Below are 26034 nucleotides of genomic sequence, written 5' to 3' on the forward strand. Positions count from 1 at the left end.
GATTGTGGTGCAGTCAGAAACTTATTCTAATATCAGCTAATATCAAAACTTTGATGACTTTGACACTGCTTCATCCTGTTGACACAAATGAAGGCAGTAGCAAACAGGTAGGTACAGAAACAAACAAAACTGGGGGAACTATGTGCTATTTGAGCATGTCAGCACCAAAATGGGATACGTACTTTGAATTTCAGTTTTTTATTCAGGGTCAGGCCTAGATTTTCTGGTGGTTCTGCAAAAAGCCAGTGCCATTGCCTATTTGCTTGCTGGGTTTCCTTTCCCTATAGAAAAAAACAAAACAAAAACCCTTTTATCACTGAAGTAACTTCAGAAGTTTTCAGCAAGTTCTGTTTTCTCTCAGTAACTGAATTGTGATATAAACTAATCAGCATTTGAGCTGGTCAAGATCTGAGAGGCAGTTCATAAAAGCAATGGTTGCTTTAGATCTTTTCCCCATGGGTATTTGTGGAAGTTTACAAAGACAAAACAAGCAGAAAACAAAGCAACCGTGTGCATGTTACAAAAATATATATTGTTTGGTGTTTATTTACGACTGTCTGGCTGTTGTGATTCTGCAGCAGTCAGTAAGTAACAGATACTATAACACAAGTAGATGATAAAAACTTGATTGAAAAAAGAGCTTAACCACTGAACTGGGGAAACTGCTTTCCTTTTCACTCATTTTTCCCTTTTGTGTTCCATGACAGCATTCCTCATCTGAGTTCTTTTATCCAAAGAGTCTGGTTCTGCGCAGGCCACGCTCTGCAGAGGTTTGCTGTTGTGTTTTCATAGTGTTGATAATGATCTTCCTTACTGAGAAGATTCTTCATTACTGTCATTTGCTGCGCTTGCTACTACTCCTGCCACACAGCTTTCCTGCTATCACTTGCCACCATGGGCACTGACGCTGTATTTTGCATCACTTGTTTCAGTGTTGCTTGTTAATTCTCACATTTTTTTTTATTTTGTTTAATGAAATGCTTAAAATTAACTTTTTTATTTTAGATTCAGATGAGCTTTTGGGGTCTGTAGTATTGATCTTCCAGTATTTCAGAACGTTTTCCTTCTGAAACAAAAATTAGAGTGCAAATATGAAGCAAATGAAAATGGTGAAAAATATCTGACTTTAAAGCAATGGTTAAAAATAAATAGTTTTCCATGAACAATGACTTATGTTTTTAGGGAAAAAAAAGCCATCAATCAAGTCACTTCCTTTTTTTATGTATATTGACCAGCTACCCATGAAAACTTTAGTTGAGAAAAATGCTTACAAAACCCCAGGTTTGGATACATTCTATGGGCTGCCTGAGAGCATTTGCCTCTCTAGTCTGGTGCACGTTGACATCTGAGTTGCAAGGTCCTCTCTGTCCTCCTGACTCTGGAGTAGCTGTCTGCTTTCAGATTTTACTGAGTTTGCTTTGCACCTACAAAACCACCCAATTCCATTTCTTCTCCTTCAGAGCAGTGTTTATTTGTTGGTAGTGTCTGCTGTGGACGTGTGGCTGTGCTGGTGCAGGTGTACCTGAGGTAGTTTTCACCTGGTGATGGAGCTTGAGCACACTGGTGCCGATCTGGTATGGGCTGGCAGCAGGCAGAGAGTCCATGCCACTGGATGCCCTTGGTGTTGGTTTGTGCAGCCTTCACATCTCTCATTGTGGAGTAGATGCAGTCAGTGTCAGCCAGGGCAGGGGGTCTGTGTGAGATCCAGCCTGCAGGATGGGGTTGGACAGTGGAATCCAGTTCTGTGATTCAGTGGGGGTTGATGCAAGCCCTCTACTCTTTGTCCTGCACAGTGGTTTAGTTACTTTAATATTGAACACCTCTCTCTCTGTTAGCTACAGATCTGTGTATTAAGAAAAGGCAGCATAAGGACGTGTTATCAGTGCTCCTAAGGAAAGCAGTGTCTCTTCAGTCCTGGGCTTTATGGAATAAAATCTTGGAGTCTGAGAGCAGCAAACTGTGGGACCATTTCACTCATCTTTTAGGCCAGTGTAGTGACTTTTTGCATTTGGCTTTGTGCACACAAATCTGAGTGTTGAAATCCAGGGGGCTCAGGATTAAAAACCCAAATCCTATTCAATGTATTAGAAAAATATGCAAGGCAAAATAGGAGCAGCCCATGTTAAAATAAAGGTGTGTTCTCCTTCTTGCTTTGTAGACTGTGTAGGATACAGATATCTTAGGGTCAGATGAATATCTTCTTGTGTAAATTTGGTCAGTATTAAATGCAGTTTAGATTTACATGGTGATTCTACAAAGTGTAACTCAAGGCAGATTTTGGCTTCAAGTATTTTTCTATGGAGTAGACACAAAGGTACTGTCATTGCTGTTGCTATAAAAGTGGGCCAAAGGCTTGAATCTACACGAAAATTGTAGTTAGAAAATAGAAGGGTAAAATCCACTGAATTCTCTGAAAGCTTGTGTTGAATTCAGTATGTTCTGGACTTCCCACTTTATTTTCTTGTTCTTCCCACTTAACTTACTCTTGATGAAGGCTAAGTTTGCATGAGTAGTATTGTAGAAGTTTGTTTGGTACCAACATACCTTCAGTGATTACATGCTGAAAATTCATTCTCCCTCCTGGCCTTTATGTCCAGAAAGGAAAGAAAAATTAGTTGTAACCTATTAATATCTGTGTCTGTGTGAGTTTGAGCTAAACCTGTTCTCTAGTTTTGTCTTGATGCATATTTCGTGTAGAGAAATAAGGAATGCATGCATTTGAAGGAAACACTCTTGTAAGGAGAAGGGTACAGTTAAACCAGCAGAGAGGCACAAAGAATTGAGGGACATTGTTGGTCTCATACAGCCATTGAAAATTACATAAATCCAGAGGAAATCCATATTTTATGAGCCCTGGTTCCAAATCCTAATCAACTGTAAAACCTTGTAATTGATAGAGCAGATAGTCAGTGTAAAAAGTGTTGTACTGAGAAAGTCAAATCCCTTACTGTTGCTAAGTCTGCTCAGGACAAGGAATTCTACCCTTATCTTCTATTTATTTAAAATATGCTTCACTTAAAGTAGCTTGTGAGGTTTAGAGAATTTGCTTAAGCTATAATGTTAAATGTTATTAAGTAAAAACATATTCATTCTTCTGCAGCTATTATCACCGCCTTGCATAATGAACTCTATCAAAAAATTAAGGCAGGTACTGTAAATGGTGACGATGCCTTTGTAAAACAATAGTGCATCCATTTGGCCAGATGTTCTTGGGATCAGTTTTGATCTGGTTGCCTGCACCTGTAAGTTTTTACAGAGCATGATGCTGAACATCTGTACTTGAGAATGCCAGAGCCACCACATTGTAGCAGCACCTGGATGATGTGAATGGCTCTAGTGGGGATTTTTTTTTTTTTTTTTAAGAAGTTATTTATTTAGATGATGTACCATGCATGATGCATAGCAAAGAAGGGTAAATGCAGATGGACATCTTAAGCTTTGTAGTCTAATACTGAAATATGAAGTTAATCAGTTTGGGGCATCTGCATGGGTGATCTGATAATTGAGCACTCCATTCACGATGAACCTTAGAGGATGAGCATGGCAGTTGGTATTCTCTCTATCAGTCTGCAAATGAAACTGGTAAAGAACTTCTGTGTTGAAGGTAAATGCATGGAATGAAGAACAAAAACATAAAAATAAGAAGTCTGTGATAAAGTGGGAAATACCGAGAAGTCTTGCAAGTACTTTAGATGCTTTGTGATCTGTTTTTTCTTTTGGCTCCTTTAATGACATGCATGAATTTCTCTTGACTTAATTTTTTTTTTTTCATATACTTCATAGACTTTCTGTATTTGGTACAGACATCCTATATTGATATATTTACTACTCTTACAACCATTTGTGTGGAAGAGGAAAGGAAAAAAAACGTGACTCTCCTACTCTCAGAAAATGTGGAGAAGCCATGTACCACCAGAAAAGAAAAAGAAGATTAGCTCTTCATAGAAATTTCCCTTAAATTTCTCTACACAAAGGTGGCTTTATAAAAGGCTGTATTTGAATCCTTCAAGGAAAAGAACAATCAAATAAAAAATGTTTCAGATCTCTTTGTAGAAGAAGTAAGGCACCTTACCTTGTTTTGTTGCTGGGAATGTAGAACAAGTGTCACAGGACTATTGTTATGGAATTAAATACCTCTAAAATTATTGCATTCATATTAAAGATTATGTCCTCTTTCTTCACCTGTTTCCTTTGAATAACATGTGAAAGAGATGCACTCATGTTATCTCTGTTGTTAAAGGTTACATCAGGGCCAGCCCTATTCCTGCTTTAGCTGATCAGCTCCCCTCCAGGATGGAATTTACACCCCAGTGCAGTTACATCAATAGAGAACTTGACCTCCAGTGTGTCTCTTGCCACCTGTGTAAGATATAGAGTCACAATGGTGTTACACAGGGTCAGGGATGAAAGTGTAACATTCAGTCTAATAAAAGCCATACCAGGTCACAGATTTTCAAACAGGAGCTTTTATGGGCCTCTTAGGAGAGGAGCCAACCATAGCAACTAAAAGTATGCCAGAGGAGCAGCTTATATCAAGGAATCTTTGGTATATGTTTGTTAAAGCAAGCAGCATAAATGTTTTTAAGTGCAATGCAATTGTCTTTAGGGGAAAGTGCAAAGCTGTGAAGGATTCCAGACCATATGGGAAGAAACAGGGTAGGAAAAAACCATCTGTGATGGAAACAGCCTGTGTAACTCAAAGTAAGAAATAGGGCAAAGTGAGGCAGGAAGGGTGAGAGTCAATGTACAAATTCTTTTTCATGCACTGTCTTCAAGGGTATGTTTAGACCTAAGCAAGGTACAGGACTGGGAGCTGCTAGAGAAGCCTCAGAGTTGCAGGTCTGCTTGGATTCAGCTCCTCAGGAAAGGAGCAGAGTGTGCTCAGGCTGTGGCTGGCAGCAGGGTGTCCTGACCAGGCAGTGGGGAACTTTGCAATAGGCAGAAGGTAAAATTGATGTACACAGAAAGAATCACAGAAAATAGAAAACTGGTTTAAAGGGTGTCATTTCTGGCTCGTGGCCTTGTTAATAGGATGGTGAAGAGGAACTTGGAACAGAAACACAGTGAGGAAATGAAGAACAGGTGCTACAACTTGCCAGTCCATCTGACAATTCCTCTTGTATTCCAGGGTTAAGAGCACCTAAGAAATTTATTACCAGGATATGGCTGAAACTATCTTCTTAAGGTGTCTAACTTTATTTGGTGAATTCACTGAAGTGATAAATGCAAGTGAATTTTCCTTAAACAAATAAGTTTTTAGCAGTGACGCTAAGCGATGGAACTAAGGAGCTGGAGTGAGCACTGAGAATTTCTTGTTTTTGAGGCAATTATAAAAGATCCAAAGGGCCTGCCAAATGGGAATAAGCCATAACTGCCTCTAACACTTGTTTTCCTACAACAGGGAAAACTGAGCAGACAAAACTCTCAAAGTATGCCTGCCAAAAGCCAAAGGTAACAGAGACACCCCTAAAAGTACCTCAAGTACTTAATACTGTTCCCTATGTTGTAATGAAAACAATTGTTTTCCATAGTAACTGCAGCAACATGTTACATGTGTCTCCACTCAAACAGAGTGAAATGGAAGAATGGAAGGGGGAATAAAGTGTTTCTCAACAGCAGCCAGATTTTCCAACTCAATTCTTGTAACATTTCCATGAAACAAGTGCTTGTTGTTGGGTTTTTTGGTTTGGGAGGAGCTTAAGGGCAGATGAGAATATTCTGTTCCCTTTTGAGATGTAGGAATTTGCAGCCTCAGAGAGAAAAGAAAAGAAACAAGTAAAGGTCCAGCTGAGAAAGTGTTCTCAAACATGCTCTGGAGAGGATTTGTGACTTTGTCAGTCCACAGCTACATCTGCTCTCTGTTTGATCTGAATCTTACGTTTTTTGGTGGAACATACTCAAAGCCTTTTGTTTCTCTAACCCTTCCTGAATGTGGTGACTTAATTTTCAAAAGTGAAGTCAGAGAAAGCCTGCTGTATAATTCATGACTAGTCTTCAGCACTTCATATACAGATGGTTCCAATAGCTTCTCTGGCTTTGAAATTGAAAGGAGAAAGTCTCTGGGGTCAGTTGAAGGGTTCCTTCAGGAAATGTATGCTGAGAGGTAAGATAGGTCCAGTAGCCTTTTTGTGTTCATCCAATATTTCTTAAGAAACAGTGAGCCAGGCTGTCAAGCCTTGTTTCTCTTCAGGTGTGCCTGAAGGTCCCTTAGTCCAGAGGACCTAATGTCACAAGCTGATGAGGTAAGGACTGTTTTCCAGGATTTAATTTTAAGTGACCTTGAAGAATGCCCTGCACTGGTGTCATCAGAGTCATGTGCTGACACAAAGTTTTGTGATGGGATTTGGTTCTTTGCAGTCAATTAGGGGGCAAAAATTGTTCATGGTTTCTCAGTTGCAGTTGCGATATGGTTGACTTGACTACCTTTGTGTATGTGCTGTGTGCCAAGTTTAGAAGTAATCATCACAATAACCAGGGTTACTTTTGATCAAATAGAATACTTTGCAAATGCATCAGGTTTTCAGGATCTCCACAGGTCATCAGTTGTTTTCTCTCCTCTCTCAGAACTTCCCCCAGGACATCAGTGTGTATTTATTCCTGAAAAAGTGTTGGAAAATCTACTAAATGTAGCAGCACTGGTTCTGTAGGGATGAGAGTGTTCTCGTGAGTTTCAGTTTGCAGGACATTGTCATTAAACATCATGACTTTTGCAGTATGGGGAATCATGAGGCTGCAACCGACATTTGACTTCCCTGCTGCATCTTGGTTGTGCTGCAGATGTAGGGAACAACTCCAAGCAAAGGATTTCAGGTCCTTTTACTTAGGAAGGCTGAATTCAGTTCTGATGATGTCATTCCTAATGGAAATCCAGGGACTGAACACCTGGAAACAGATTACATATGTGCTGTGCACCTCACAACAGTTTTGTTTGCTGGACTGCTGATCCCTACAGTGGTTTGTGAACTAACCTGTTGCTAAAATGACCAGCAGGACTGTCCTGGATGGTTCTTTGTATGGCTCCTACAGTGTCTCTGCAGGTGTTGTTTGATTTCGTTCATTATTGTTGTCAGTCTAGTCTTTTACACTGTATGATTTAGAAAACCTCTTCCCCTCTCACACCACCCCTTCCCCTACCAAAAAAGAAAAAAAAAAGTAAACCCCACTTGCCTCACAAGACTGTGGGATTTGCCAGAATGCTTGCATTTGTGTTGACATTTTTCTTAAATTCAGTTATTTTCAATAATGCAGATTTCTTCACTTGAAGTTGCCAACATTAATGGCTTCAGATTGCTCTCAAAAGTTCCCTTTTGTTTTTCAGCCTACAAGAACATCATCAGAAAGCATTTATTCCAGACCAGGTTCCAGTATACCTGGCTCTCCAGGCCACACTATCTATGTAAGTATTCCTTCTGATGAATAAGCTGCTGAGCCTTTGCTTGCACATCAACTACCCATGCTGAAATAAATCACTTTTATACTGGTGCTTTATCTTAGTGCTTAAATTGTTAAAACCTTCGCCATGTAGCTTGTGTAGCTACAGGATTTCAAGAGCAGGGTCGGCCTTTTCCAGGTCACCTTTCTCTTGGAAAGGTACAGTAAATCTTTTGATGTTACTTGGTGGTGTGAAGAGGGACAGAGGGCAGAGGGGTCATTCGACTTTGTAAGGGTTTTGTGAGGAGGTCTGTGTACTTTGATACACAGTTTTTGAGAGGTCTGCTCTCTGTACTTGAGGAATGTGGGGAGCAGGGTCAGCTACACTGAAAGAAACCTATCTGATCCAACACGTTCCAAGTCAGAAATCACATTTTTCAGTTGTGAAAGGAAAGGTGTTTTTAATTTAGGAGAACAAATGTTATTAAGCATAATACTAAATCACTGATTTTATTGATAACCTTGAGATTATATAGATGAAAATGTTGAGTAAACCCCAGAAATTAGGCAGTTACATTTATAATAATGCATAAAAAATGTCCAAAATTACAAATCTCACATCCTGAGTTAAACTCTAGTTCTATGCATTTCAACAACCACAAAAATAAGCTGATATATGAAAAGTGTTGACACTGCAGATATCAGAAGACAAAGCATGTTCTGGAGAACTGTCATTATGTGGGTAATATCAACTTCATAAACTGTAGCTTATGAAAATTAATTGTTGCTCAAAATCACTGTCTGTGGAGCAACATGGCAGCCTTGTTCAGGGTCTACAAAAATATCTGTAATAATTTATATTGGATTAAGAGTATGCAGATGTATTTGCACCTCATTAACAAACTGGTAAAAATACTACAGAAATAACATATATTGACATACCTAAACATTTTAAGGATTAAAATGGTTTAAGGTATTTTTTAATATCTGGTAATTAAAAGCTAAACAGATTTGAGTCTGTTTGTAGAGAGTGAATATCCCAAATATTTCAAACCTTGCTTCTCTAGCAAGAAAGGTTTTGTATTGTTTCTAGTTTAAGGCATTGCTTAAGAACCTCCAAGACCAGTGGTTGTTCAAGAGCTTGCAAAGGCAAATGCATATTAATCTGAAATTAGTAGGTGCTAGCACTCGGAAAGAGCAGAGGTGAATGTGAGTTCCCTTATGCAATCTACTACGAATAAAGTATCTTTTAGAAGGGTTGAAAAACAATTTGAATACCCTCTTTCAATTTTAGTCATAAATGTATTTCTGTAAGGTAGATAAACATGTATGATGATTTATTTAAAGTCTTTCTGTAAGTAAAGAAATATATTAGTTATCTAAACTAAATGTAAGGCCTCTTTCTTTCTCCCTGTAATGGGTGTAGCTGACTTTGGAATTTATTTCCTATTTCTATTTTTTTAACTAGTTAAGATCTCCTTGCAGTCTTAGTGAAAAAAACAGTCCATGCTTGCACCATCTAGTTGGTAAGGAGTGAAAGCTTTAGTCAGAAGCTTGGGCATAGGATGAGTGATGAATGCAATGTAACTATTTTATTTGGGAGTTTGGATACCCAGTCCTGACAGTCTTCCTTGTCTTTTTATTTTCTTCCAATGAGTTCTGTTTCCTCTTGTGTGCACAGTTAAGAAATTGAGTATCTGTCTGTGCTCTTCAGCATGAAATCCTTTTGTAATCTCTGTAATCAGCGAACTAAATTGATGTTACCACTCATTTTGCGTATGGGAAAACAAGAGCAGAAAGGTGAAAATACTTGCCTGAGGCCACAAAATGAGTCATTTGCAGAGCTGAAGTTTCCAGCTCACTACTGGGGATAAAAAACTTTTGTAACTAGATCTATATATGCCATGTTCTTTCTTCCCTAAGAGAAGAGAAAACACTGTGAGCTGCTGCAGAGGAGGCCTGCTGGAGAAGAACAAGAAGCATTCACTCCACATGTAGGGTGCCAAAAAGGGGTTTCCATAGCAACAGTCTGACAACAAATACACAAAATCATGAATTGTGTAAAACAGAAATTGCCAGTGCATTTGTGTAAGTTAATTTATCTTCTGTCTTTGACCTTTAGGCAAAAGTAGACAATGAAATCCTTGATTACAAGGATTTAGCAGCCATTCCCAAAGTCAAGGCCATTTATGACATTGAACGTCCAGACCTAATTACTTATGAGCCATTCTACACCTCCGCCTACGAGGACAGACAGGAGAGACAGAGTCTTGGAGAGGTAATGATCCACCAGCACCTCATTCTGCTGTGCACTGCATCCAGAGCCTGCTTTGCTTCCCATGGCACTGCTGGAGGTGGTTGCTGCTGCTGTTCACACTGCTTTGTGTCTGTCTCATCTGGGGAACTGGGAGCGCTCACGGTGCTGCCTCACGCGTGGAGCCGCAGGGTTAGACACCTACATTATCACAGGGGGCAGGAATGCAGGCTGGCTCTGTGTGCTTCCTCAGAACTCCCATGGATATCCTAATCTTTGGGAATGGCAAGGCACGTCAGGGAAAAGGCAATGTGCTGTTGTGCTGTGGAACACCAATATTCACAAGAGAATAGGAGGAATACCATGATACTCTATGTACTAGGAGCAGCAGGATTCTTATCTCACTGGTACTTCAGGGGAATACAGATCACCAGAGCACTTTGCCAGACATACTGCATAAAATTGTGTCAGGATGAAGTGCTCTTCCACCTGGGAAAGCAAGTTAATTGTGCTATAGAAATACCTGCCCCACATCTTAACCTGCTGATGCTTAGTAAGGGTTCTTGTATCATGCAGCAATAAGGAAAAGCTGTGTCATTTATTCTTCTAAACTTGTATGTGAAGGTATGTTTCAGATTGTCAGTCCCCAGTTTTCTCAGGTGAATTTCCTTAGCTGCAATTACTATTTACATTATTCCAGTGCAGTCTGTGAGGCAGGCTTTGTCATATAATACCATCTGTCTCTGAATCAGACTTCCTGAATGCAAATCTAAATGGACGTGGAAATGGATTTACTGCTGCAATCTCAGTGACCTTACTGACTGTAGCTGAATTGAGTATGAAGATAAGTTGAAGAAGAAAAAATTACAGTAAATCATTCAAGCACCAGTGGTCTGTAGATCACCAGCTCAATGTGACTAATAATCTGCTTTCTTATCAGTGTTCTGCCCACCAGCAGGTCAGAACTGCATCAGTTTTTCTCCTTTGTTTTTAAATGTTTTATAGAGCTAGTTTTTTAAATGATGAATTGGAAATTCAGCTCAGGAGTAAAATAGATTAACAGGTCAGAACATTACAGAATTTCTCCCCTCCAATTTATGTTGGTAGTGAATCCAGCTGGCATCTGGTTCAAAACCACTGTGAGATGCATTGATGACCTCTGACCAGTTCCAACAGGCCTGACCCATTGCACAAAACCTGCTACAAACACATGTCTCTTGTTAGTCACACAGGGGGAGCTAATCTCACCAGAGAAGGTGAACTTCTTATGTTAATCCTTAAAGGGGAGCTTCTTACTGACAAAGAAGTATGTTGGAAGCTGATAAAGCAGTATGGTGTAAGTTGTCAGCTTTTATGCTTGTTCTGGGAACAAGAAAAAGCCTTTGGGGTTTTCTTACACCGTATTTTCACCAGCATTAAATTCAGTGAATTTCTAGTGACTACAGAAGTTTGTTCTGGAAACAGAAGGAGCTTTCACCTTCTTTTCAGAAGATCTCAGGTTTTCACCCAGTGCTGCTGCTGACTTCTGTCACCTTGGGCAAGTTACCTCACCTCTTTGTATCTGTTTCTCATCCCTTCCCTTGCCCTAATGAGAACACAAGCCCATTGGGGTGGAGTGATCCCTTACCCTGTGTTTGTGTTGTGGTAATCGAGTGACAGCAATTTTGGTACAGCATACATCAGTCCCCATCATCTTTAAAAGCAGAGAAGGTGACAGGTTTAGTCGTGCAGACGGTGATTTAACCTGCATTCTCTTTGCAAAGGGTGTGTATGTGTTGCTGTTAAATAAAAGGAGACCCTCGGTTTATGCTTGTAGAACTACAAATGCCCCTCACCATGATTTAAAAAGAAAAAAAAAAAATCACCAGTCTCAGCAAAGAAAGATTTTTGGGTGTACAAGGGGAGATGCGCAAGAGGCACCAAAGTTAATCCAGAGGTGGACACAAACCTTTATTCTAGGGAATAATCTGCACGAAAACGATACATTTTAGCCACAGAAAGGGAGAAAACAGCACGGCAGTGAGCGGAGCCGCCGCGGGGCCGCGCTCCCGGCTCGCTCCTCCCGCGCTGTCCCGGCGCCCTCTCGCGGGGAGCCCGGGCCGGCTCCGCCCGTCATCGGCCTTGCAAACACAAACCAGGTCGGAAATTAATTCTCTGCTACCGACGAGGAAGTTCCCAGAAACTGTCAGGTATTCAGTTTTTTTGGGACCTGTCACTTCTGCCTTGCAAGCAGCAACTTGGTGAGCACTGAGGCCGTCTCTTCTCAGCTCCAGCTTTTGTTGGATATATATCGAGAAGCAGCACTTTATGTCCTTTTATTTCAAGTGTTCTGTTTGTTGAAGGCACTAAATGCTCTGAAGCACCTTTCACTAAACAAGCAGACATGAAATGAAAAAAGGATTTTTTTCTAACATGACAGGTGCTTCAAAATGGAGCAGGGATCCCACCTGGTAGTTCAGGTAAAAGACAGCTAAAATGGCATCAGTGTGAAATGCAGAATGACACCTGTAAAAGCTAGCAGAAATTTCCCAGACGACAAAATTACCTTTGTGGCTTCAGATATTAGTGCAGACTCTCAGATTCAAAGCAACTGAGAATTGAGCCTGTTGCAGCAGAAATTTTTATGTAAGTTTGGTCAGAACAAACCCTCTTTCTCTTTCCCCTTCCCCTTCCTCTATCTCTTTCCCTTCCCCCTTCTGGAGTCATCACTGTATTTCCACTGGCTTGCTGTTCTGGGATGGAGCTGCTTTTCTCACTTGCCTGCACAGAGTGTTTCAAACTGATCATAGTGTGGCCTTCTGTGATAGACCAGGTTTTGAAAGACCTGGAGAAGCAAACATTCCTTGGCAGCCTCAGAGTTTGAGATCTGACAGTTCACCTGTGCATGATGAAACAATAACTTGGCTGCAGAGTGAGGTTCCATTTCCCAAAAAGCCACGAGACGATGTCAGCTAGTGATGAAGTAAAAATACAAGAAGGGAAAAATACCTGGATTCAGCATGCTACTTTCTGGGCTGCCTTCCCAGTCTTAGATTCCTATGACTACCTTTTACTGTAGCCATTACCTCAGCATCCAGGTAACCCCAGCAGATGACAGAAATTCATTTATTTAGAGTAACACATGAATTGCTAGTTGAAAAATGTGGGAATGTACCTCACAACATGTGCTTTTTTCATTCATATTGAAAGTTTTAGGTTAGCTCTCAGTTTTTCAGAGAATGTTGTTCCAAAGCACTGTGTGGAGCAAGGTTTTACAGCTGCTGCTGTTAGATGATAGGAAGTAGGAAAATATGAATATAAAATACTTTCAAGGCTTTGATGGAAAGTAACAAAAGCAGTTTTTAACAGCTTTTTGGAAACTTGCTGAGAAGGAGATGTCCTGTATCCAATAAAAAATGTTGTTCCTTTGTTTGGATACTTAGCATTTCCAGTGTCACCAGCTCCATGACAGTGAATGGTCTCTCAATCCAAAATTTATGGATATCTACCAGCTGGATATTTATTACCAGAAACTCTGCATACATTTTACACTACTGCTGTTGTACATTAGTGTAGTAGTTGGACTAGAATCAGCAGTTTTGCTTTTGAGATATTATCTTAATAACTATATCATTCTATAATTGTGGTCTTATTTAAAAGCATAATCTCTTAGCCAGTTTACTATGACAAATAATATTGAAGTTTTGTGCACAAAGGAAATAATTAAATCCTGATCTCCCAGCTTCAAATTGCCTGGTAGTTGAAGAGCACATAACTGGTAATTACACATAGCCTTTATTCTTGTTTGTACCATCAGTATATGCATAATCATATGTTTCATCTAAAGGTATTTCTTGCCTCAGTTTCCCTGTCTCTGTTACAGAAACTTTTCATAATATTGTGCATATTTCTGCCCACTGGCCTTTGTGCAGTTCTTTCAGTACACATGCTTGTATTTCCTGTCTGTTCTCCTTACGTAACCATAGAGGAACACAGAGATTTAAAGGAGGTCATATCAAAGAAATGTTGATGACAACTACGTGCTCCTTTGCATGGGTATGAAATGTAAGGCCTTGGGGAGAAGCACATTTTTGCCAGAGTGTGTGTGTTGGAAGGAAAACATTCTTCATCCTGGAAGATATTCTGTATTTTGATTTTCCATGCAAAGCTCTGAGTTAAGTTTATTTACTTTTGATTTCCATTTTAAAGATTTCTTCATGATAGGCATGGTTGTTAAATTAATAACTCTTTCTGATTTTGATCTTTACAGCTGTGTTTTAATTACCACAATGATTAGATGGCTAAGATGATCTTGCATGGTACTTGACTGAATTAATCACGCCTATAAAGATTCTCCCAGAAACTTTAAATATCAATCATTTATGGACCAGTCCCTGAGTCAGGTGAAAAAACCAGATTCCATTGCTGGAATGGTCTCGGTGATTTCTGCATTGCCACTTTACACTGTCACATGTCAGAGTATCTGCAGCAATGTTTAGATTACCATTTTCTGGCCCAGCATATGCAATGATATTTCATAACCTTATTTTTTATATCTTTGCAGTCTCCAAGGACTTTATCACCTACCCCTTCTGCAGAAGTAAGTTTGGTGGAACCTTTGGGGGCAGTGTCCTACTGTGATTAGAATTATTCCCTCGAGCCAGTGCAGGCGTTGGGTTTGTTGTCAGTCGGATCCATCTCTGTGTGCCACACAGGCATGTTTTCCTCAGTGTTGAAACTTAACAAAAATTATTTCTAAGAAGGAAGCATGACGCTCTTACTGAGAGATTGTACAAGAAGTGGAGCTGCTACTCCTTTCACTTGCTGTCTGTAAAGCAGAGCCCTGTGTCCAGCAGGCGTCACTTCTGGTACAATCCTGCTCCTTGTGGCACGGGCGGATTCAGGTCTCGAGAGCTGCAGGATTTACAGGAGACAAAATGCTGCTCTAAGCATCCAAATAATAACCCATGTTTGCTACTGAAACATTTGCAGTTTTGTCTTGAAGAAAACATAACTATATGGTCTGGTTTGGTTTTGCTTTGCCAGAGGAGTTAATTTGAACATCCTAATAACATGGAGCAGTTGGGAAGTCATTTGTCAGGATACAGTAGATGCAGAATCATTATCATTGCATTATCCTGTTGCTTCTTTGCAACATAAAAGCTGTACTTATTGCTACTAGTTAAAAATTAAGGGACTGTAAAATTTCTTGTAAATCTTCATGCATTAATCAGTCCTTTCCCTTTTGTCCTGGTTTAGTTTGCTTCATGGAGGGGTGGGGGTGAGGGTGTAGTTTGTTTTGAGGTTTCTTGTTTGTTTCTCTTATTGTCTGTTTCTACCCCCAAGAAACCAAGTACACTGAATTTTGCTATACAAGGTGTCATGTTTTCAGATGCACGGGGAATCTGATTTGGATATAAATACCTGCTGATGTAGCTGGTGACACATGGTCAGTTTAGCCACAGAGAGCTCTCTGCTGCAGCTATTGAATTCTTGCTGGTCTCCGAGTTAGTTCGCTGATGGCCAGCTCGTGTGTCTTGTGCAGGACACTGCAGGACACACATGCTCTGGATGTAGCTTCCCTTATGGAGTCAGGGAATGTGGGCAAATCTAGGATTATTATAAAGTTTAATAGAAATAGAATTAGGTGGAGCTGGAACCTTCCAAGACTGAATTCTGACTATAAAAATGGGTTGGAGCAGATCCTTGGAGAGCAGTGCTAATGAAGTAGGTTGAAAGCTTAAGGGATGTTGCTATTTCAGTCGCTTCTGCTGATGCCTTCAGATCCACGGAACTTAAGTGCTGCTAAAAATGTGTTCTGTGCCTTTACATTTACCAGTGGCTGCCTCTGTCCTGCAGGGCTACCAGGACGTTCGGGACCGCATGATTCACAGGTCTACCAGCCAGGGCTCCATTAACTCTCCCGTGTACAGCCGGCACAGCTACACCCCCACCATGTCACGTTCCCCCCAGCACTTCCACAGACCTGGTAAGGCCAACTGCTTTACAAATCCATGCAAAAATAATGTTTCTTTATTATGTCACTCAGTGGTGCAGTGAAGCACTTCTTTCTCTTAGAAGTGGAAGTTTAGGATTGAAAAATTGTTGTATATTTTAATGTCTCGTTTTCTACCTGATTTTTCGTTCTGGATTGACATAGTCTTTTGCACTAGGCTGACTGTTTCTTGCATCATAAATATGGATCTTCTGGTTTTGTTTCCAGTCAATTCTTTTTAAAATATTTGTATGCTTCTGAAAGCAAGAGAAAATTTGCAGCGGTGAATCACAAAGTTCATTCTGGAGTTTGGGACAAGTATCACATATTGGAAACAAAAATTACGGCTTGACTGTACAGAAGTTAGTAATTTAGGTTTGTTCCCTTGTAAAAAATTCATTTAAAGCTCAATGCAGCCATAGAATCTCATATTCAGAAGCAAAACACCTATATGTTCCAAATTGCTTGTCAGTTTTTAAGACATGGACTCAGAAGGTATCTTTTTAATTAAAGCTGTAGGCAATTGCCCAGGAACACTTGAAAACGTACTTTATTTCTGGTTTAGCAGTGATGTACCAAGTCCTATGTACAATACAGAAAATTTGCAGGTCATTCAGGTTCCCAGTGCCTTCAAATTACTGGTTGTGTATCTAAAAGCATGATATGAAAATGAACTATTCATCCACACCCAAAATGCATAAAAATGTATTGCTAAATGCTACTCATTTAAGACTTTTCAAGACTGATTTTATTGTGTATGGTAATGAATTAAATCTTTGTGATCTGTTTTTAAATTAATTGATACAATTGCACGGTTTCATCTTCCTTAGTGATTACAGCTGAACAGTTGGGATGCCAAAAGCCCATATGCAATAGGAGCTGCATTTTTAAAATTAAAGATTTATAATAGAGCCACCACTGTGGAACTTGAATGCTGTAGCCATTTCCTAGTGGGGGTGGGCTGAAAGCAGCCCACTGTGTCTGTCAGTGAATGCCTTATTTAAGGGACCCAAGGGAGGTGGGACAGAAGCAAATTGTGTCTGATACTTAGTGCTGACAACATGACTGTGTTTTAAGATGACGTTACAACTGAAACTGAAAGGGACTTGAAAACGTGAAAAAGCTGCAAACTTCTGTCCCTTGGTTCTCCATGTCTGAGGGGATTTTTCCATTTTTATCTGTTGTCTCAGGGATATGAACAAATCCCTGCCCTATTCCAGACTTGATTGTGATTGAGTTTTACTGTCTGTGTTCAGTCAAAGACCTTCCCCAGAAGCAATCTCTGTTTATGTAACTCTCATGATGGGCAGATGGGCTCAAGCCGGACTTGTGATCCAATGTAAAATTTTCCAAAGTCCACAGCCTGAAGGATTTTCTAGAGAGATATTTGTTCAAACTTATCTGTGTTCAGATGATCTCATCTTGGGCTCACCTGTTACTGATCCTCATATGACACAGAAGTAATTCTGTATAATTTGTCATTTGATGTTTCATACCCTGTTTTGGGGTAATTGTTAAAGCTACTTCAATAATTTTCCTAAAGTAATTATTTATTGAATAATAGCACAAACATATGTGGTTTTTTTCCTCCTAATAGCACTTCTTTTCACCACGTTATTTTGCAAGAATAGTTTCTCTCTGAATAAACCCATTGGTCCCAGATCACTTCTCTTTTGCTCCCAGCTAGCCCTTGAGAGAGAAGTGAACTGCTGTACTGACGTTGTCAGGATAAGGTTCTTCAAAAATCAAGTGCTACAAGTTCTGAAAAAGTTTGCAGCCTTTTCCTCCACTGGTGCCCTAGCTGATGTTGGCAGGATTTTTGGAATGTCATAAAACAATAGAAAACAGATTGCATGCCTCTTGAGTGACATTTTTTGGTCAGGCACTTTTCAAACCAGCTGCTTTCTTAACTAATTGAGCGTCAATGTTTGTGATGTTTGCATGCTGGTAGCAGGCTACTTTCTAGTAACAAGGCATTGCTCAGAAGCTCATTAAGCCAATGATGTTATGCTAAATTAGCGATGCAGTTCAAACCTAAGCCTCTCTTCCTAACACTTCCTGTAATTTTGTTTTAACATTTACGGGGCCCTTTGGCACGTCTTTAACCGTTTTGTTGTTTTTTCTCCTTCCTTCTTTCCAGAATCCTAATTGTTCAATGCCTTTTTTTTTCTGCTTCCTTCGAAGCCTCCTTCCCTGCCTGTCTCTTATTGCTTTTCTTTGTCTCCGTTCTGTCCTGCCCCCGCCTCCCCGCCGCCGCAGAGCTGCTGGCTCTGGGCGCGCGGCGCGTGGCACCCCCGCGCTCCAGCGGCCCCGCGCTCCATGACTCCCGCCCCAACTCCCCATTCCGACACCACTTCATCCCCCATGTCAAAGGTAAGGAGCCAGGCCTCTCTCCAGGGAGTACCCTCCAGGCTGGAGATCTGTTGGCGCTCTGGCAGAGCTGTGAAGGCGTGTCTCGGGGAGGTTGCCTATGGCTGTGTAGCTGAGCATGCCTCGAAATGTGCTGTTGCACTCAAAACTACGTTTAGAACAGACATAATGTCCTTTTTTTGGAGGAAATATGTCATTTCTAAGGGCCCTAGTTGAAGAGTCACTAAGCATTTACCTGGTAGAAGTACACAGAGAAGCATTGTCATTTATTACTCAGAACCTGTATGTGCCTAATTTAGCTTCTTTCTAAAGCAGTACACAAGAATCCCTTCAGCAGTTAGTTTATCAAATTTAATTATTACTGCCTCATTCTTAAAACATGCAGTGAAAATTTGATTACAGTATTGCCTGAATGAGAACAAGGTGATCAAACATATGCAGAAGAAAAAGAAAAGAGATTATATAAAGATCAATGGCAACAAGGAACTTAATCTTTGTTATTCACCTTAGCAATAATTAGGGCCCAACAAAGTAAAATGAAAATCTCTAGGCCATTCCTCAGCTAGTGCAAATCAGCAGGCTCTGCTGAAGGCAGTAGCACTGCAAGGATTTACATTATTTGAGGATCTGGTCTTTTTAAAAATCTTTTACTTTCCATAGTTTGATTTGGAGGATTCTTCTTTCACTGTGTCTGTTCAAGGAACTCATTTAGCTCAATAAGCTTTTAGTTTTATTTCTTGCTTTTTGTGAATGTGGTTTTACTCTGAGTTCTATTGGAGCCCTTGGCTGGGCCATCTCTTCTGTTTGGGGGGAGAAGGTCATAGCTTATATCACCTACCAGAGCTCAAAAAGACAAAGCTGAGTAAATTGAACATAGATTCCAATCTGACACCATTGATTAATATAGATATCCATAAACTGGAGATAATTAAAAGCAGTTGCAAGAAAGTTGTTGCCATGAAGTTTCAGGAAACGCTAAGAGATCTCAACATCATAGCTCTTTCAGCATTCAGATCACCACCGCTAATTTTATTCTTGCCTTTTTTAAGATAATTTTTGGTAATCGCACTGTCCACTTTTCTACTATGTCTCTATTGTTAAGAAAAAATATCACTTAAAAAGATTGGGACCCTTAAAAATAGCTATATTGCTCATTTCAGCATGCAGTTAATTCATAGTCCTTGCAATTTCAACATTTCTTTGCTGTAAATCCAAATTAATGCTCACACTCTTTCAAGTGGCATTTTCATTCTTTTTCTGTTGAGAAAATAGTTTCTTCAACAGATAAATGAGAAGAACTATTGAAAATCCATGTTTATTGTTTTCAGATTGCAAAGAATCACCTTGGCATGTAGGTCAGGTATCTTTCTCAGTTATTGTTAGAAAAGGCCAAGTGGGATTGCAAGTGCGGTAGAGGGAGGGGAGGAGTATGGTTTCTATCAGGTATGTCCTGAAAGCTGTTGTAGGAATCTTCAATTTTCTGAAGGCCTGGACAGCATTTATGTGTCATAACTCAGCCAAGCTCCGGAAAGCTCAAATTTTGGGACAGAAGAGGCACCATGTGATCTTTTTAGTGGCTCAGCCTTTCTCACTTGTACTTTTAGCAAGAAGGTGACCTTGATGTAGGTTTGTAAGAAAGATTTCACAAAATGATATCTTTTGGGGGTTTTCCCTTTAGGAGTCAGAAAATACAGATCATTTCTCAACTGCTTTGGTAAAGGGGCATGATTTCCCAGCAGCATAATGATAAGTGAAGTGTCATATTACACATTACACCCATGTTATTTTGTATACTCAGGCCAGAAAAGAAGACATTTAGACCAGTTTCAGTGTGTTTTCATATAACATAAGGCTTAAAGAAGCATAATGATTAAACCTTATAAACACAGCCAGAAATAAAGAAATTGGACGAGTGAAAGGGGCTAAACATGCCTTAGAGTGAGAGTTTGTTGATGTAACATATATGTTGAAAAAGCTGGAAGAGTGCATCAGTTTAAACTTCATTTAATCTAATTTGGACTCTCCATTGAATTTGGTCTTGCCTCAATAAAGCACTGTCTTTGCTATGAAAGAACTAAAACAAGTCCACAAATGAAAGAAACCCTGACCCTTCTGAAATCAGAGACAGAACCCTCATTGAGAGCCAGGATTTCATCTTGCATGCCTAGAATTTTTCAGAGGCATTCAAGAATATTGCAAAGCCCCCATAATATTTCCATGTAAAAGGGTTCCAAAGTAATGTGTATTCCTTTGCTCGCAGACCTTCCCATGAGGAATCTATCCACCTTCATAGAGAATTTGGACCTTGATTTTCATAGGTTCCCTCACTCCTTCCCTGAGGCAGGTCTCTGAAATCAAATGCTTTCTGTACCTGGTAACTGTTTCCAGGGTTTTGTGGTCTGCTCTGGAAGACAATTGTGTTTTTCAATGATTTTTCAATGATTTTCAGTTTCGTGTGTGAAATAAAGGCTACACATCTGTTCAAGAAGATGTATGATAGTTTGACAAAACCTGAACAGGAGTAAGGGTTTCAGGTACTGTGGAGCTTGTTTTCCCATGTCTACTCAGAAGTAGAGCAACTAAACTGGAACCTGACAGAAGGCTCAGTGTTGGTTGCAAGTTGACAGAAGGCTGTGTTGGTTGCATATGGGTTTTTTTGGCCTGATTCTGTGAGCTGAGCTTGTGAATCCCACAGTGAGCCCAGTGATGAGCACTTCAGAAGGCAGCAGGGACCTGCATTACACTGGGCTGTGTGTGGGCAAGCAATTCTATTCCTGGCTGCTAGGGCAACTTGCCTAACAAATTCAGCTATAGAAAACACTACCTGATGGAGTAAAAAGAAAGAAAAAAATAGCCTCTGAATTTCCCTTCTGCTGTGCTCTAATGATTGATTTTTAGATTAAGTTTGTTCCATTATCTCTTAACATCCCTCCACCTACACACAGACATATTCAACTTCATGACCAGGGTGTGAGAATTAGTTCTTTCTACAGTGTTGATGAACTGGAGTGCTCTTGTTGCTTTGGGGAGTTAAGAGTAGTTACAGCATATCTGCAACAGTACGAGAGCCATTTCTGTGCAGGCAAGGAACCCAAATTCAGTGGGTTTTTATGTAAAGCTGCAAGCAGGCTGGCCATGAGGCCCTGGGAAACAGGTACAGGCAGCCAGGAGCTCTGCTTTCCTCTGTGAATGTGCACATTCCACAGATGTTGGCACTGCTTCCATAAATTGTGGGTGGTTTTGCTGCTGCATCCCAAGCACTTAAGCCTCGTTATGAGAGTGGGCTCCTCAGGGATGGCCTGATGGGAATCTAAGTGGATGTACCATTCCTTCTTGCAGAGGCTGGAGGCAATGAGGCTGAGGAAGTGTAAAGGGGAGTTATTTGTTACTACTAGCAGGAGTCATTAGGTACCCCAGGAAATAGAAGCCAACAGAGGCATCTATAAAGCATCACATGCAGCATGATACCACAGTGACCGTCTGCCTGGTACTGGGTGCATTATACAGCATGTCCAGTTCTCTCTGAACAAATTATCTGTGTCCCAGATGCAAGACCAGCCAGCATGCATTTATGGGTGTGAGCACACTTAGTTGTGTCTAGAGGTAGAGAGGAATCTAAGAAGGGTTTCTTCCCTGTATTTGTAGTGTTGGTGATAGAAGCCTTGCAAATTGAACATGCACACATTTAGTCTACCAGTTCCCAACAGGTAAAATGTATATGTGACTCTTCTGTTGAGACCAGTCCACAGGCCAATAAATCCCTTTTGTTTTTTCTCTTCCACTGAGTATTATTGCCAAAGGAAGCAAAAAGGCAGAGTGACATGTTTTCTATAAACAACTGTTTCTCAAGACATATTAATATTTATGGGTTTTTTCCTTATAAAACAATGATTTTGCTGAAAACTAACTCAAAATTTCTCAGCAGAATCAAGAGACATAAGTAAAATCAAGTGAGGTGTTTCACCATCACAATATCTCAAAGGGTAGAGAAGTAGATCACAATATTGGAATTGCTAAGTAAAGGCCTATAGATTGAGATATAACAATAATGTTTAACTATTCATTCATGCTGCTTTTCAGAGGTAGCAAACCTAGCCCTTACTGTTACCTGGCCAGAAGCTCAGCAACTCTGCACCCAGAATTGAAAACCACCATCAACACATGTGGTTGAAAGAGCATCATGTCATTTAGGGCTGAAATGTCAAAGTGCTAAATATAGAATTTTGCACATGCATTCTTCTGGACAAATTTTGTACAGCCAAGCCCCCTGAACCGTGCATGTAATTTTTAAAACAGTTGTATGCAGTGGGTTAACTTATATACTGGCTGAAGCCTCTGGGGCAATCTCAGCAAGGATTGTAAAAGAGCTTTTTTCTTTTCCCCTTTAGTGCCTCTTAGATTGGTAGATGACTGTTCAAGTAAAAGAGGATTTATTGTGTAAATTGTAAAGAAAACTTCTTTCCTTCTCCCACACCTGTTTCCCCACCTCAAATAGATAAATAGTGTGCTGAGTCTAAGGTGCTGGGGCCTCTAATAGGACATAAGAAACAGGCCTGAAATTTATTTTTTCTTATGTTTTATAGCCCTTCTGTATTTGTTATCATTTCCTCCTGCACCCTCCATTTTTTTTTTCCTGCTTTCTTAATCAACATGTCTAGGGTTTTTTAAGTCCTTGTGCATACTTTAAAAATGGAAGAGACTTAGTGTTCCCCTACTTTTCACTGCTGGGGTCACGCCCACCCATGTGAAATAAGCACCCATGTGGATGGTTTTCTTTGTGTGAGTTTGCTTTAGTTTGAAGAACAATACAATAAAAGAGTCAGCTGCATTCTTTCAAGGTACACATACACAGATGTGAATGGATATCTGGCTGTTAAGTCTTGATCCTTGGGATCCACCATCGTGGTTGTGCAACAGCCCTCCCTCCCTGGCAAGACACAGAAATTTTCAGGGCCATTGGATTGCTGTGGTGCATTGTCAGGAGAAAAAGAGGTAGTCCCAGTAAAAGTAATGCAACAAATGGAACAAACTGTGTGTGCAAACTAGAACTAAGGTTTTTAGATATTAGATTCAGATTTGCTAAATCAGCAGTGGGGAAGTATTTTCATCAGAACCAAATTTGGCATTGACAGATTTGGAGCGGCACGAACGATGTGTGCTCAGCCACCAGATGGGCTGCATTGCTTTACAAATTATTTTGCCATATCAGAATTTTCCTAAACCAATGAAAGAGTGTTTGAGGAACAGTTATGCCTTTAAATATGGGCCAAGTGACCTAACAGCTATTTTCTGTTTCTAGTTTCTGTACCCTTTTGGTTTAGTGAACTGTAGTTACTGCCGGCATCTGCTTCTATCTGCTTTGGGTTTGCATATCAAATACTCTGCTCCGTGTTTGCGCCTATTAATTCCAAATATCAATCTCCGTACTAAAAAAATCATTGCCAAGTAACTTTCCATTCTTCTTTCCTATACTGCCCATCTAATCACCAGCTGTGAGCTCCAGCCTGCATGCCATCAGAATGAGTCTGAGCTGCTCAAACCTCAACTCCAGCCTGAACATGAATTTTTGTCTCTGCAGGAATATCAGTGGGGAAAAAATGTCACCAGGGCTACTACCAGTTCTCCTTATTGTTTGTATTTATATTTTTGTTTCAACTTCTTTTCTCCCTGGAGGTTTTGATTCCACCAGTTTTGTTTGGGTTTGATTGGGCTTGCCTTTTTTTTTTTTTTATTTATTTTTTTTTATTATTGCTCTCCCTCTTCTCATTTTGTTTTCTCCATTCTTTCATTGGAGGCAATGAGCCGTCCAGCGGTCGGAACTCCCCTGTCCCCTATCGGCCTGACAGTCGCCCTCTCACTCCAACTTACGCTCAGGCCCCTAAACATTTCCATGTTCCAGGTAGGAGCTGGCACTGTGTGTGTCTTGCTGTCCTGTCACAGTGTAGAATGTAGCCTTTGTAACTTCTGTCTTGTCTCCATCGTTTCACACCGTTCACCATGGGTTGCACCCTCAGGATTTGGAACTGCTTCTGGGCTTGCTGAGAGGATTAGTGCCTTAAGAAACGTAGAGGTTTATTGTGATTTTTACCTATTCTCTGGGTCAGGTGTTTCACTCTTAGAATGCTTAATTTTTCAGGGTTGGCTGATGGCCTCTGAGCTGTATATGAACTATGTAGGGCTTGATTTTTCTCACAGTTGCACCAGCTGAGCACCAGCATAGCTCTGCTAATTTTAGAGGACTTGGTTTTGATTCACATGCAGAAAAGAGGTGGCCAGTGAGCCATTACCATATATTGTTCATTCTGATTGTTGTGGCTTGTTTCAGTCTTGAACACAACAATTCTAGTTTAGTGTCCCTTTCTTTTTAAAGGTGAGGTGTTTCTTGTTCTATTTCAGGTGAGATTGTTTCTTGTTCTGTGCAATGGCTTGGTGTTCTCAGAGAGACCTGCAGATCCACAAGGATATGTGTGCCTTAGGATGTCCTTTCTGTAGAGAGCAGTCTCTGTTTTGGAGTGCTCCACAGTTGTTCCAGCATCTGAGAAGACCATGTGTCTTGGATTTTGATGGGATGAGCTGTGTGTCCCTAGGGTTTGGACATGGATCTGGCTGCCTCAGTGCTAGCTGAAAGCCTTGTTCTATCCAGTTATTTTCAGATTCCCTTCAGCCTGGTGTTCCTCCTCACTGCCAGAGGTTACTGTCCTTCCTCCTCTCCTCAAATCTGGCAGATAAACACTTTGTGCACATCCCCTTTCAGTCAGGGTGACCTGGCTTGGCTGAGGTTGGCTCTTTTAACCGCTTTAGCTCACCTGGCTCTCGGTGCCTCAACTAAACTCCAGCCTAATTGCATGAATAGCTGTGAGAAATGACTTGGAGCATGGTGTGGGAGCTCTCCTCACCAGCTGGGGCCATGCAGCCACGGAAGGAGCTGTGCTCCCATCCTCCCTGGAGCTTTCTGGTGTCCGTGTGCGCAAAAGCACTGCATGACTACCCTTGTAATGTTCATACCTGTTTGCTGGTCAAGTGGCCATATGAGATTCCACACAGGAATGAAATGCCACAGCCTTTGTGTGCAATGATTTGCCTGTTTATTTAAGGATGTAGGGTTCTGCAGAGTAAGATTTGCCTCTGTTTCAATAGATTTTTAAGTTTAACTTTCTTTACCACCAAAGGCAAAGTTGTCTCCTATAACACTTTAATTGGATCTGTGATACAGCACATGTGTTTCTGAAATTCCTTTTCATCTTTCACTCTAATGTAACTGAAAACTTTTTTCAGGCAGCATAAAGTAGCAAAATGAGTTTCTGACATTAATTTTCTAGCTCCCTGTAGCTCAATTTGCTCTTCTAATAAGATTTTGGCACGTAGTGCTGATTTTGGATTAGCTTTTGTATTTGTAGCTGTGCTGAATGCACGAAATGTTGGCTCGGGTGGGAAGGTAGCTTAGAACAAAATGGTTCCTGTCTTAGATTATTATTTGGAAAAATATGGTATCATTTAGACATGCTGTAGATTTTACTGCATTAGAGTTCTGGGAAGTGTTTTTATTCTGATTTACATAGGTAATACGCAATATGGTGGGCCTTGTGTAAAAAAATTAGAGAAAAAAGAAAGAAAATCTGTCCTTACGGTATGAGAATTAGTAGCATATCAGTGAATACTGCACAGAGAATCCCTTTGACTCACTGAAGTGTTCAAAGCAGTGTCCTAGGTGGCTATTGAAGTGAATTGTAGGCTCACTGCATTCTCCTCTGTTCAATCCAGCCAGTCAGTTGGAAAGAAAATTGAGCTGTTCTGACTGAAGCACAATTTTCCACAAAAGTTATTTGGGGTAGTTTTCTCCAAATGGCTTGTATCTTCACCATTGAAATGTCTTGCCTGCTTACATTTCTTCTCTTTTATCCCACTTTAAACTTGATGGTTCATGAGTTGATGCATCCACATGTTACAGAATCAGCTCCAAAGGACTTCATACCACATGTCTTCGACTTTTCACCTGTTCTTATGTTTTCTTTAAATAATCCGATTTTGTATAATACCTAGAAATAGCTTTCTGGCTTTTTCTTGT

The 26034-nt window shown here is 40.4% G+C and overlaps 1 protein-coding gene across 3 annotated transcripts in view; it reads left to right on the forward strand.

Annotated features, from left to right (window-relative positions):
• ABLIM1 (actin binding LIM protein 1) overlaps positions 1 to 26034 on the forward strand; it is a 144536-nt gene that overhangs the window by 99864 nt on the left and 18638 nt on the right. The window contains exons 9-14 of one of the 3 annotated variants that reach the window (XM_053983491.1): positions 708 to 770; positions 7319 to 7396; positions 9494 to 9649; positions 14169 to 14204; positions 15464 to 15593; positions 23764 to 23868. In XM_053983491.1, the coding sequence (XP_053839466.1) occupies positions 708 to 770; positions 7319 to 7396; positions 9494 to 9649; positions 14169 to 14204; positions 15464 to 15593; positions 23764 to 23868 (568 nt within the window). The remainder of the gene's footprint in view (positions 1 to 707; positions 771 to 7318; positions 7397 to 9493; positions 9650 to 14168; positions 14205 to 15463; positions 15594 to 23763; positions 23869 to 26034) is intronic. The other 2 variants (XM_053983489.1, XM_053983490.1) reach the window with 2 other exon arrangements.

Source organism: Vidua macroura, chromosome 8 (genome assembly GCF_024509145.1).
Source record: "Vidua macroura isolate BioBank_ID:100142 chromosome 8, ASM2450914v1, whole genome shotgun sequence".
NCBI classification, from domain to species: domain Eukaryota; kingdom Metazoa; phylum Chordata; class Aves; order Passeriformes; family Viduidae; genus Vidua; species Vidua macroura.